General features: G+C 48.9%; 1 protein-coding gene across 1 annotated transcript in view; it reads left to right on the top strand.

Moving 5' to 3' along the window:
* Positions 1 to 13,224, top strand: part of GRID1 (glutamate ionotropic receptor delta type subunit 1) — a 686,100-nt gene that overhangs the window by 619,314 nt on the left and 53,562 nt on the right. Inside the window, exon 14 of the mRNA XM_007458349.1 lies at positions 12,360 to 12,555. Within this exon, the coding sequence (XP_007458411.1) occupies positions 12,360 to 12,555 (196 nt within the window). The remainder of the gene's footprint in view (positions 1 to 12,359; positions 12,556 to 13,224) is intronic.

Genomic DNA, 13,224 nt, shown 5'->3' with positions numbered 1-13,224 from the left:
AAGTTGGCGTAAGTCTCTGATTCTTGCAGAAGTTAGTTCGCCTCACAGGGTCCTGAGAATGAGGACTGTGATAACTTCCATCCAGAGCTGTTACGAGGATCCAGTAATAAAAGAGGAGATGGCACAGGGAAGGCTTGCATATATTTGGATGCCCCCACTAAGTGCCAGAATCCTTCTCTTTGTCCACCAGGCTGCAGAAACTTTTCCAGAAATTTCTCTGGGGTGCATTGTCTTGTGTTCCACAGCTAGGTGTTTTGCTCCCATCAGACAGTCTCCTGTTGGACACTGCAGAGTTGTCCTGAGTGTTTTGCCCAAACCCTAAGAAGTTAATGGGATGAATAATTTTCTTAGAAAACAAAAAGCAGGGCCATGTGTAGTTCTGCCAGCATCCCGGTGCTGAGGCAGCTTCCGACGGTGCCTGCCTGGGGAGTGAAGCAGACAGCCTCTGTCACTAGCCAGAGAGAGTGTCAGATCAAGGCCGTTTGGCTGGTGGGACTTCTGGGGTGGTGTGGCTGGCACCTGGCATTGCTAATGGTGCTAGAAGAGCCTTTTGTCCAAGAGAAAACCAGCTGTAACTGAATGGTCCACAGCAGGGACATCACCCCCAGTTGGAGCTGGTTTAGGAAGGCCTCTTAGGCATCTCAGAGATACAGGCCTGGGAAAGCTTGGGATCAGACAGACCAGCAAGCTCAACTTGGCCCTGGCATGGGACTAGCCCTAAAAACGTCATCATTTCCTCATCTAGGAAGGGGTCGAATAACTTGTCACGAAGTGTGTTTCCGTAGATGAAATGAGCTGACCCTCATGTAGCACCTGGCACAAAGTAGGGCCCCCTCCATCCCTGAACCAAGCAAGACTCATCAGTATCAGAACATACCTCTGTCCTCCCATCTCCCTTCCCTGACCTCTCCATCGGCGTCCATAACCTTGTTAAGTGATTGTTCTGCAGAGACTGATTCAGAATGGCTAGCATCTTGTAGCTTCATGTTCAATTACAGCTGGGTTTGTGTTGTTCAATAACAGACTCACATGCGCTAGTATTTTCTCTCCAGCTTCCCCACATGGCAAGGGCCTGAGTCTCTGATTTCTTGCGCAAGGAGTGCTAACTGCCCAGGCCCATAAACACACTCAGGTGGGCAAGATGTGTCACGCTATGATCCCTGCACTAGATGCTTTGGTTGGTTTCCCCGTCATACAAATCTGCCTCCTATGAGGTCACCATTCCGCTACCGAAGAACCCATAGCTGCTCGTTTATTTTAACATTTGTCATGGCAAATGACATCCCTTAATCTGAGTGTCCCAGCCCTCCAGCCATACCCCTCTCCCTCCTTCCTCTCTTCTTTCTGCCCTGGAGTCCTTCCATGCACACACCCAGGCCCTGAACACATGTGCACAGGCGTGCATGCACACTCGCGTGCAAGCACGTGGGCTCACTGTGACTCCTCAGCCCTGCCTTCTAAAACACGTGCGATAGCTTTCTGCAGTACCTTCCCTACTGCCCATTGTACAGGACGTGCCCACCTGCTCGTCTCCCACATGCTTGGACCCTGTAATTGTCCAGGGAACACCATCATTTTTGCTTTTCCATCCCATTATACTAGCCTATAAGTATTTTATGAATAATTGTTTCCTCAATCCTGTCCTTAGTGCTTCTTGGTTACTTAACCATTTCTGCTCCCTTGTAGTAAACCATTAGTTGTTCTCAGGAGGTTTTGCTCTCAAGACATCCATGGTTTGAAAATCCTATCACCTTTGCACAGAACATCTTTTATTCCCCCTCCAGTGTCAATTTCCGCTTTCTCCTTAAGTCTCAACTTAAGCCCTGCCTTTCCTGCTAACCCTGTCTCCTTTTCCCCACCCTCAAACTCTCATCTGCCAAGCTGGGATAGGTTCAACATCGTGTTCGAATGACTCTGAGCTTATTTCTAGCAATATATTCTGCACGCTATTTTTGATCGTCTGTTTACTTGTTAATCCTCCACACTTAGCTATGGGCTGCCTAACATCACTGTAGGATGGTGATCGAATGTGTGGGTTTTTGGATCAAGCCAGTCCTGAGCGGGGAGATGGCTCTTCTACTTGCTGCTTCTGTGGCCTTCCATCGTTGCTTAATCTCCTTGAGCCTTGATTTCTTCATCTCTAAAATGGAGGGATAATAATAACTTCATGAAATTATGGCCAAGGTTAAATGAAGTCTTAGCACCGTGTCTGGAAGTTAGCATTGTTATAGCTTTCTTCTAGCATATCAAGTGACTGCATGCTGGGGAAGCTGACATAATAGAGGGGCTCAGTCAGACGTCTGGAAAGAAGGAGCAGAGGGAGGGGAAGAGAGTGGAAACAAAAGCCAGCAGGGAGAGAGGAGACTCAGGCTGTTTCTCCAGAGCACAGAGGATGCAGGCTGTGCCAGGAGACAGTGGAGGCACCTTCACACACTCCCGGAGGGCTGCCGCTATGATTTGCATTTCAGTCACATTTGTGACAGCCTCATAATGGATTAAGAGCCCTAACACTGATATATTAAAGGTTAATGGTGCATCCTGCTTTTGTATGGATTTGTGGCAGCAGATATTTGTGGGTGCGGAGAGCTGGGAGCCCGTCGTGTTCTTGACATGGTGGTACTGCCGCCTGGTGGAGCTGTTTGTGTGGGGCTCCCACCGAGTAGGAGGGGCATGGGACCTAGGGAGGCAGACAGCAGCTGCTGGGGATTCAGACCCAGGAGGAGACTCTCAGCCAGTGCTGATTTCCATCAGATCCATAAGGGAGCTTGATCCTGAAGCTTCCAGACCCTGAGAAGGAAGCCCGTGGAGAACCCAGCCTGATCCCTGGGCTTCTTGGTGATTTGTTCCTGGCCTGGCTCTGACCGTGTAGCTCTGTGCTGCACCTCCTGGCCCAAGGCTACAGCTCTCCCATTCAAACTCCCCAAGCCATCAGTATGCTTTCTTCTCTGCAGATGACCGGCCCACGCTTGTCCTGAAAGGGCACTGGTCAACCCAAGACCTTTCCAACAGAATATCCAACCGAGATAATGGGAAAGTGAGAAAAAGGCTAATTCGTTAATATATTATTCACGCACATAATAACCCATGTTTATTAGAGCATCTACTATGTGCCAGGCACTGTTGTAGGTAGGGGGGGATATTACCACAATTTCGCTGGAACTTCCCTGGTTTTAGCACTGAGAGTCCTGTAACCCAGGAAACCTCTCTGTCCTGTGCAAACTGGGATGATTGGTCATGCAGGTGTAGGCACTGGTGACATTGCAATAAACCAGACACGTCCCATTCTAGGGGGAGAACTGCCATGAAACAGCCTGTTATATATTTCTTTGTTTTTATCGTATAGTTTAAAGAGGGTGGTATTTTATAGAGGGTTGTCAACAAAGGTCTCATGGAGAAGGTGACATTTGATATTCCCAAAGCACTGAGGGAATGAGCCAATTAGAGATGTGAGGGAAGAGTATATCACGTGGAGAAAAACAGCTGCAGAACCCCCAAGGCAGGAAGGCAGAGCAGCCAGTGTGGTGAGAGCAGAGGTATTGGGTCCAGATTGTGTGTGACCTTTCAGGCCACGTGAGGATTGGGGGTGTTTCTTGGAGAGGTGAGAAGCAATTGGAGGGTTTCTAGCAATGAGGTCACATGATCTGACTTAGATTTTGAAAGGATACCCTACTTATCCCCCAAGTAACAGACTATAGAGTTAAAGGTGGAAGCAAGAAAACCACTGGGGAGATTATCTCAATATCCAGGTGAGACACAGAGTGGTTCATCATGAATGTGATGAGAAGCGATGTGATTCTGCGTCTATCTTGATGGCAGACGATATCAAACATGCTGAGATTGTATGTAAAATATGCAAGAGAGAGGAATCAGTAGTGACCCCATGGCTTTTGGCTACAGCATGTCAAAAATAGAGCAACCTTTGACTGAGATGGATGAACTAAAAACAGAGCAGTTTTGGTGGTAGGTTTGGGGGTTTGCGATTCAAGAACTTGGATTTGAACATGATTGGTGTAGGGACCTAATAGCCATCCAAATGGAGATGTCAGGGGGCAGCTGCCCAAGGTCAGCGGGGTGAATCAGGGCTGGGGTGGTCCATTGGAGTCATCAGTGTATAGATGTATCTACAGCCAATTGACCAGATTGTGGTGAAGGTGGGGGGTCACCAGAGAAGAGAAGGAATCTGTGGGTTGAACCCGGGACACCCCAACGTTCAGAGTCTGAAAAGAGAGCAAGAACTAGAAAGGAGATGGATAGGGAGGTGCCTGCAAGGTGGGAGAGCTAAGAAAGGGTGCTGTCCCAGCAGCCAAGTGAGGGAGGGACAGATTGATCAAGTTTGTCAAATAAATGCTGGTGGGTGGGAGTAAAGTGAAGACTGGGAATGGGCCACTGTGTTTGAGAGATTGTTAATGACCTTGACAGAAGCAGCCTCAGTTGAGTGGTGGGATGAAAGCTTCAGCTAGGTTCATGAGAAACGGGAAGGGAGTAATGGAGGCAGTGACCATAGACAGCTCCCTGGAAGAACTGGAGAGTGGTTGGAGGAGGATGGGAACTCAAAGCAGGATTTTTTTTTTTTAAAGATAGAAGATGTATGTGTTTGTATGCTGATGGAAATGACCTACGGAGAGAAGCAATTTCATGATGTGGGAGATAAAGATGACAACTGGAAGGGCAATGTACTTGAGAAAGCAAGAAAGTCTGGGATCCAGGAGACAAACAGAGTTAGAAATAAATAGGAGCAACGACAGAGCCAGTGTTTTGAAAAGCAGGTATTTGATGGTTTTTGAAAAGGAAGTTCTTTACAGAGAGGCAAATTTCTCTACTGATAGCTTCTACTGTCTTAGGAAATTGGAAGTAGGGTCCTTGTCTGAGAGTCATCTAAGAGAGTGAGAGCGTGAATTGAACAGGAGAATTTAGACTGCCAGGCAGCCTTAGGGGTCACTTGAGGTTAGTGGTCATGATTCTAAAGTTCGGCCCATCACTGTGCTAGTCTCCAATTTGGATTTTCTCCAGCCATATTCAGCTGTAAACACAGAGTTGTTTTCAAACTAGATTTGATTCTTCCAGAAAGCATGAACTCAGCACACGCTGTCTGTCAGACCATATGAGGGGTGACAGGGATCCAGAGATGTACACAGAATCCAGCCCTGAGGGAGCCCACTGTCAAGGTGGGGGAAACAGGCATGTCAGTAGCCACATGAAGTCCAGGAGGTAGGATAGACTAAGCGGGGAGCACATAGAGGGGGCATGGGCCCAGGGGGGGAATCCACTCTTTCTACTGGAGATGACAGCTGAGCTGATTCCTGGAAGGAGGGTGGGTTTTAGTCACATGAAGGCAGGGAACTGCGTGGGGAACAGACAGTGAGCCTGAGTGAAGGCTCAGAGGCCTAAGAGAGCAGATCATCCACCAGGCTAACACCCGAGAGCAGGGTAGTCTGAGAAGAGGCTGGAGGAGGTAAAACCGGAGTGCAGAAGTCTCCATGGGCTGAGCACCCTTTGCCAATGGTATTGGAGGTCCCCGGATTAGACCCAGTGAAAGATGTGGATATTCAACCTCTGCCACGTGCCAGGGCCTGGGCTTAGTACCTGGCCCAGAGTTATCTGGCCTGACTGAGGTGATCCTTCAGCACCTATTACTGAGCACCTATTACTATTAGCACCTCTTACTGATCCTTCAGCACCTATTACTGAGCCTTCCTCACTTCCAGGGTCTAGACTGCATTTAGCAAATCACAAACATGTGACGCATATGCCCTTCTTTCAGAAACTCATGTCTAGCCACCCCCATCTGCTTTGGCAGCCAAGGGCACCTGAGCTGGGCTGAATCCAAGCAGAAAATGTGCAAGTAAGGCAAACTGCAGCCTGCTTTGGTGAGGAAACCTTGGTCCTGACGGGCCCTGGATGCCCAGGATGGCTCAGCCCCCTTGGGGTTAATACGGGCATGTTTGTTTTGCTCCGTGGACGGAAGCTGCGACTATCACAGCCCCTTGGAGCCCTCTCCCTACAGTCAGCGGGGCACGAGTGTAATGGGGCAGGAGGTTGGTGGAAGGGGTGGAAGTGGAGGTGACAGAAGAGTGCAGAGCTAAATTCCCAAGGCCCAGAACTGACACTTGGGCAGCCGAAGGATTTGTTAAATCATTCAGATCACACTTGTGTTTACAACATAATAAAAAATGCAAATTTTACAGAAATACATTTTTACAAAGTGGAAGTCTCATTACTGTTCAGTGCACATTCCTCCTGGTTTTGTCCCTATATTTACGTACATTTATTAATGGTTACTCTTTATAAGAATGGAAATATACTACATACAAATGCATTGAGGTTTGTTTTTTTTTTCCCTTAGCGTACTTTGGGCATCTTTGAATTTCAATAGTAATCAAAGAAATGGGATTTGGAGGGAAAAGAATGTGGAGGGAAGATTGGGGGAGGGAGCGAGCACACATCAGCAGGGTACCCGGTACCCACTGGGCCCTGTGACTGGCACGTGGGGCACACTTTTGAAGAAGGGCTTCCTGGCCTCCTGTGTCCTACAAAGAGGCATTTTCCTGCCACGTGACCCTCATCCCAGTGGGTCACTAAGTGTCCTCATACAGTGTTAACCTGACAGTTTCCTGAGCTGGGATCCTGATCTGCAGTCACTCAGATGACAGCCTGTGGATACAAAGGAGCCCCGTGTAATATCCAGCATCGCCTGCCCCAGCCTCCCAGGGGGGACCCTGGTCCATGTTAAGGGGGCCATTGCAGGGGAGAGAGGCTGATGAGCTTTGAGCCTGCCGGCCTCTGCTCCTTGGAAGGCAAGCGTCTCCAGGTCTAAGCCCTGCCCTCAGCAGTCTCTACTCTCACCTCCTCCCAGACCAGGTCACGAAAAAGTGGTGAAGAAACACACGCCCTCGATGTCAGCTCCAGTGGCTAAAACACCCCCCTGCATACTTCATATAATCACTTCCTCCATCATTTTCTGTAACCCTTACTTTGCTTTATTACTCTTCGTAGCACTTTTCGTCACTGGAAACATGACATCGGCAGTCGGCTGACTACATCCCCACAGGCCACATCTGGCCAGCAGCCTATTTTCCTGCAGCCTGCAAGCTAAGATTGTTTTTCGTTTCTTGAAACATTTTACAATGTTCTAAAAAAAAACCCCAAAACCAAGGAATATGCAACAGAGTGGTATGTGGCCCTTACTGCCTACGTACGTGCTCTCCGTCCCTTCCCAGAAAATTTGCTGACCCCAGCATTTTGTAATTATTGGTTCTTTTGTTTGTCGCTCATATGTTTGTTTCTCTCTCCCACCTCCATCATGCAAACTCCACAAGCGTGGGAACTTAGCGTTGCTCATATCCTTAGACCTAGAACAGTGCTTGACAGAAGTAGATGCTCAGGAAATAGGATTTTTTTTTTCATGGGATGAAGGAAGGAATGAAGACCCTGAGATACCTTTCAGGGCCCAAGGTTGAGAAGCATCTTGGAGTGTCTCAGCCTTCACCTGAGGTCCTGTTCGCCTTGAAGAACCCAGGTCTGGGGTGGAGAGATGGGAAATGTGGCGGAGCCCTGGGTTGGAGCCACTGCATGGGGGGAGGATTAGAGAGACCGGAAGCACAGGGGGAGCCCTGGGAGGAAGCTCAGGAAGGGCAGGGAAATGGGCAGCTCTGGTACCCAGACGTCCCAGAAGGAGGCTGTGGAACCTGACCAGGCAATCCCAACTGATTGGCACAGCACCATTCTTGTCGAGTCAGACACGAGAGAGAAAAGTGAGGGGGCTTCCCTGGTAGCGCAGTGGTTAGGAATCCGCCAGCCAATGCAGGGGACACGGGTTTGAGCCCTGATCCGGGAGGATCCCACATGCCACAGAAGCAACTAAGCCCGTGCGCCACAACTGCTGAGCCCACGAGCGACAACTAGTGAAGCTGGTGCGCCTAGAGCCTGTGCTCTGCAACAGGAGAAGCCACCGCAATGAGAAGCCTGCACACTGCAACTCAGAGTAGACCCCGCTCGCCGCAGCTAGAGAAAGCCCATGCGCAGCAACGAAGACCCAACTCAGCCAAAAATAAATAAATAAAGTAAATTAATTAATAAAAAAAGAAAAGAAAAGTGAGGCTGCCAGAATGATAGTAAAGGCATCTGTGGGCTGTAGTTACGACAGCTTCAGATTACAAGGATGAGCATCCCCACCTGCCTGTAACTTTTGGGGTACTCCACTATTTCCTTTTCTCTCCCTCTCTCTTTTTATCTTTTTGGCTGCATCGTAACATGTGTGATCTTAGTTCCCTGACCAGGGATGGAAGCCGTGCTCCCTGCAGTGGAAGCACAGACTCCCAACCACTGGCCCACCAGGGAATTCCCATTCCTTTTCTCCTTAAGCAAGAATAACAGGGCTTTGGGATTTAGATTTATCAGACCCGTGATGATGGCAACCCCACAGTTGTTGAAATCTGTTTTACATATACTGTATATTGATTCTCCTCTTGTTGCAAGTGTATTTATCTTCATTGCCAATGTAAGTATTTCTGTAACATGCAAAGATGTATTTATACATCCTGTGTTATCGATTTTTCTCATGCTGCAAACAAATTTATCTCTTTGTTAATGAAAATGTACCTGGGAAATAGTAAGATTGACTTATGGAGAAAGGTACGGGGAGGGAGGGAGGTGGTGCCAGGCTGGGTAGACTGTCCTTGGCCACAGCTGAAGGAGACATTGTGGGACTTCCAGGAGGTGCCTGTTTAATGGGAGGAAAGTGCTCTCAGAGGCAAGGGATGCTTACAGAGTTCTTTTGTGAGACAGTCTGGTGTGCTCACAGGAGTCAGCTATGCTTTCAGCTAGGGAAGATCCCCAAAATCAGCCATCCGGGCCAGGAGATGCAGAGAAGCAGCTCCTATTGGTCCCAAACCCAGTTTCAATAGGGCTCAATTGAGTAAAAGATACCGGCTCAGCGGAAAGCACGGAAGAGAGGCTAATCTTTGCCGTGGGAGGATTGTAACACTCGTCGTTACTAAAAGGTGAAGTAAGGAGATAGGCAGCCGAGCGCAGAGCTGGGTGTCAGCTGCTAAGTGTGCATGCCTGCACAGGACACTTAATTGGTCCATCCAGACCCCGGCAGGCTTCCTTTTCTAGAAATCCTTTCTTTAGCTCTGGCCAACAGGCTAGGTGCTTCTCCTGTGTGCTTCCAGGACCCCTCATGCAGAACTCTGTTTTAGTCCCTCTCACATTATTTAGCTACTGTTGGTTTACTTCTCTGACCACTCATCACCCATCACTATGAACCCCTTGATGAGGCCCACCGCGCATTCCTTGCCTATGTGCCTCTGTGCCTTACCTAGTACCAACTAACTAACTGGCTAGCTAGCTGACTGTGGATGAGACACCTGGTTAGATGACTTCAGCGAGTTGCATCATGCATGATTTTGGTTCATAGAGACACCACCTGTGACAGGAAGATCTCCGTCTCTGTGGTGAGGGTGCTTGGACACTTGCTAGCAGTTGTTGCTGAGGAGACTGTTTTGGGAAACATGCTAAATTAAGTGTGCTGCTAGCGCAGCCTTCTCCAGGCTAAGCCTCCCTTGCTTGTTCGGATGGGCATCTTATCTGATGTGAACATCTGTCTTCTGCTGACTGATGGCTTGGAGCCTGGATGACTGGCTGTTCTTTATTCCTCCTTCCATGTCCCTTCCAAAACTGAGCACTCGGACAAGAGGATGAGTGCCCCAGGGAGATGACAGCTTTGGTCCATGAATAGTCGGGCCTCCCCGCCAGATTCCAAAGAGACTTAGGTTTAGTCACTCTGAAATATGATGGTAATACTTCCTGTGTGTTAATGAGCTTGGAGACCTTCCTTGAAAGAGGCAATGTGCATTTAAGATGGGAAAGATCCTTCTACACAGACTCATGGCTACAGGAGGTGATGGATGGAGGCCAGGGGGCTGGCACAGCAAAGATGGTGGTGGTGTTTTGGGATGGGAACAATGACCTCTAAGGGGACAGAGTTGGACATGAAGCCATTAACATTTGGGCTGCCTGCTTACATTCCAGAGATGCTCCCTGAGCCTCTGGCCAGGAGCTCCGTTGTGAGTAAATACCAAGAGGAGAGAAGAAATCTACATTTCAAACATGGGGATGAAACAGTAGTGCTGAACTCCTTGGCAGTTACACATTCGTTCCAGACTCACCCGAAACTGCAGTAATTTAGAGCAGTTCAGTATTTAGACTCAACTGTGTAATTCATCCTGATGTTTCCCGTTCATCAAAGCCTTGTGTTTGTTTCTATTACCATGAGAAAAATTAAAAATGCGGGGAAAAGATCCCTCTTCCTTTCATTACAGGCAGATTACGACAGAGTTACAACCCTTGGGGCCCTTTAAGCAAAGGAACATCTCGCTTCAATTAGATATAAATAATGAACAATAATTAGAAAGATTTCTTCATCAAATTTGTTATTTTGTGTTTTCTTTCATCTATAATGTATAGAAACGAATACTGAGCTCTGTTTCTGGGCCATGTAGCAGGGCCTGAAGGAATTCCATGGAGTGTGTCTCCAGAGTAGAAGGAAGCATTCATTGCTGGTTCCTCTGTGTGCAGGCTGTGTAGGCTGGCAACTGCCCTGGATCTAGTGCTGAGGATGCAAATACTGGGCTACTTTGGCTCCATCTGCTGAGGACCCAGCCATATAATGATAGCACAGAGGTATTGCTACTAGTTATTGGGCACCGAGTTTACATCATTCACTGCTCTAAGAGTTGAACACGTATCACCTCATCTCATCTTCACAGCAGCCGCTGCTACAGGCTCTGCTCCTAGCCCTATTCTTTTAAACATTTGGGAACTGAGGCACAGAGAGGTCAGCTAATTTGCCCAGGCCCATAGTGTTAGTGCTGGTGGAGCTGAGAGGCAAGGCAGGTAGCTGGACTCCAGAGCCCCTGCTTTACCCATTCTGCTCTGCTGCTTCCTGCAATCACAGTGAGATCTTACTGCCAAAGAAGCCATGCAGGGTATAGAGATGGTCAGGGAGGCGGGGGATGGCGATGTCTTCCCACAGGGAAAGGTGGCAGCTGGAACTTCAGGGTGTTTGCAGAAGTGTATCAGGTGGATGAGAAAGATAAAGGGATTCCAGGAAGAGGGAGCTCCATGGTTTGGTGCCATAAATGGGGACTGTGTGGGATTTCTCATTTCAGCCGTGGCTTTGGGGTCCTGTGGATGCAGGAGCAACAGGGGAAGATGAGATCAGGAGATGGAGGGCTGTGTAGATCAGGTGGGAATGACTGGATCTCTTTGTGGGAACGGTAACTCAGTGAGAGGTGGGGATGATGATTCTGGTTGCTTAAAAGGAGAGACAGATTCCCAGAAGAGAAATAAATAAAGCGGGATCCGGCTGGAGCCTGGAGAGAGAGGCTGGCTCACCATTGAGCTTTTTGTTTTTTGCAGTTCTGTCCTCTCAGCACACAGAGTCAGGTACTGCTCATCTCGGGACAAGTGAAAACTTTCTGCCAGTTGGTCCTTCCTGATGTGACTCTTCCTTCTACCCCAAGGAAGGCACTGTTCCTCTGCCCCCAGCTCAGACATCTGCTCCTGGACAGCTGGTGGACCTACCTGATGTACCCCCTCCCTGCACCATGCGCCTGGCCTGAGCTACTTGCTTCTCCTCCATGTACAACACACTGAGGCTCTCAGAAGTGCTTTGTTTTATCTTCATCACCTTTTGAATAATTGTCAACACTTCAGAGTCAAGAGATTTCATGTACAAACCCAGATTTCTTTCTTTCTTGAAAAACAAACTGGGCGGAGATTCTTAAAAGGCAACAGTTGGGTGGAACTCCAGAGCAGCTGCAAGCTTTGGAGGGAACATGCCTCTTCACTGACACAACCTCTGAGTGTGTGTCTGCCCCACGCCATCTCTGAGTGTCAGAGACCAGTCACCAGCGTCAGTCTTGCCAGCGTGTTTTCTCTTTCCTGTCCTTCTGCAGGAATTTGAGTTGGAGACCTTAAATGTACAGCCTCCCATGTTGCCCTGACTCTTTCATATTGTGACTGTCTGTCTGTATGTTTCTGCAGCTAGACTCTAAGCTCCTTGAGGGCAGGAAACATGTCTTTCTCACTCTTTTGTCCTTCAGGCTCAGCACAGAACCTGGTTTTAGGTGTTCAGTGACATTATTGAATTAATCTACACTGAGGAAACGTAACTGGGATAGAATGAGGCCCTGGCAAGTGGTGCTCCAGACTGAGGGACTCATACTGCTGGAGGTTGGCAGTGAAGGATGTGGACAGTGTCCACAGCCGGGCTCCGACCTCAGGAGGGCCTTGTAGCCCATGTGTGTCCCTGCAAGTTGCAACATGTACCCATGTTTCATGGCCATTTTGTATTTCAGGACGTTCCAGGACCTTTCCAAACAAGTGGAGATGTCTTACGGCACCGTCCGGGATTCTGCTGTGTATGAGTACTTCCGAGCCAAGGGCACCAACCCTCTAGAGCAAGACAGCACGTTTGCTGAGCTCTGGCGGACCATCAGCAAGAATGGAGGGGCTGACAACTGCGTGTCCAGCCCTTCAGAAGGCATCAGGAAGGTAGGCGAGAGCTGGCTACCTGGGCATGTGTGTGCTGTGACGGGGCCATGGGGACTGTCATCCTTGGGGTAGGAGATACCTTCCCAGAGGCATCTCCTTTGAGTATCCCTGTCACCTGCAAGGTGATCCATGTTAGCAGCCTAGGTAGACACTTCTCATAAGCATGTGGGTATCAGGTAAAGAGGCACACATTCTTTAGGTAGACACCCATTTGGGGCCGGAGAAGCAAAGGGGCTGGTCCTTATGGCTTTTCTGAGTTTCCAAAGGGTCAGGGAAGAGCAGACAGGTTAAGCCCAAGACATGGACCTCCCTCCTCCTGGGCTCAGAGGATGGTGGCACAGAGGGGTCTCCCCACCCCAGGTGAGAACACTTGGCAAAAGCAGGCACAGAAGACCAGGTGAGAGGTAGAGGGCATAGGGAGACAGGGTTCAGGGGAGGGTGGGCACACTGCAAGATCTAGCTGTGGAGCAGAGGTGTGCTTGGGAGGTGGTGGTAAGGACAGCAAGCCCGGGATGGAGGCTGAATGGGAGGAGGAAGGGCAGAAAAAGGTTAATACATTCTTCAGCAGTGGGTTAGACTTTGCTCATTTATTACAGTGAATTACCACAGTGACCCGAATTAATCATGATTATCCCGTTATACAGATGAGAATCAGAGCCGTGGGTCACA

Source organism: Lipotes vexillifer, unplaced genomic scaffold, assembly GCF_000442215.2.
Source record: "Lipotes vexillifer unplaced genomic scaffold, Lipotes_vexillifer_v1.1 scaffold437, whole genome shotgun sequence".
Classification (NCBI taxonomy): Eukaryota; Metazoa; Chordata; class Mammalia; order Artiodactyla; family Lipotidae; genus Lipotes; species Lipotes vexillifer.
Note: the sequence above shows the minus strand (reverse complement) of the source record. Positions and strands in the feature narration are given on the sequence as shown.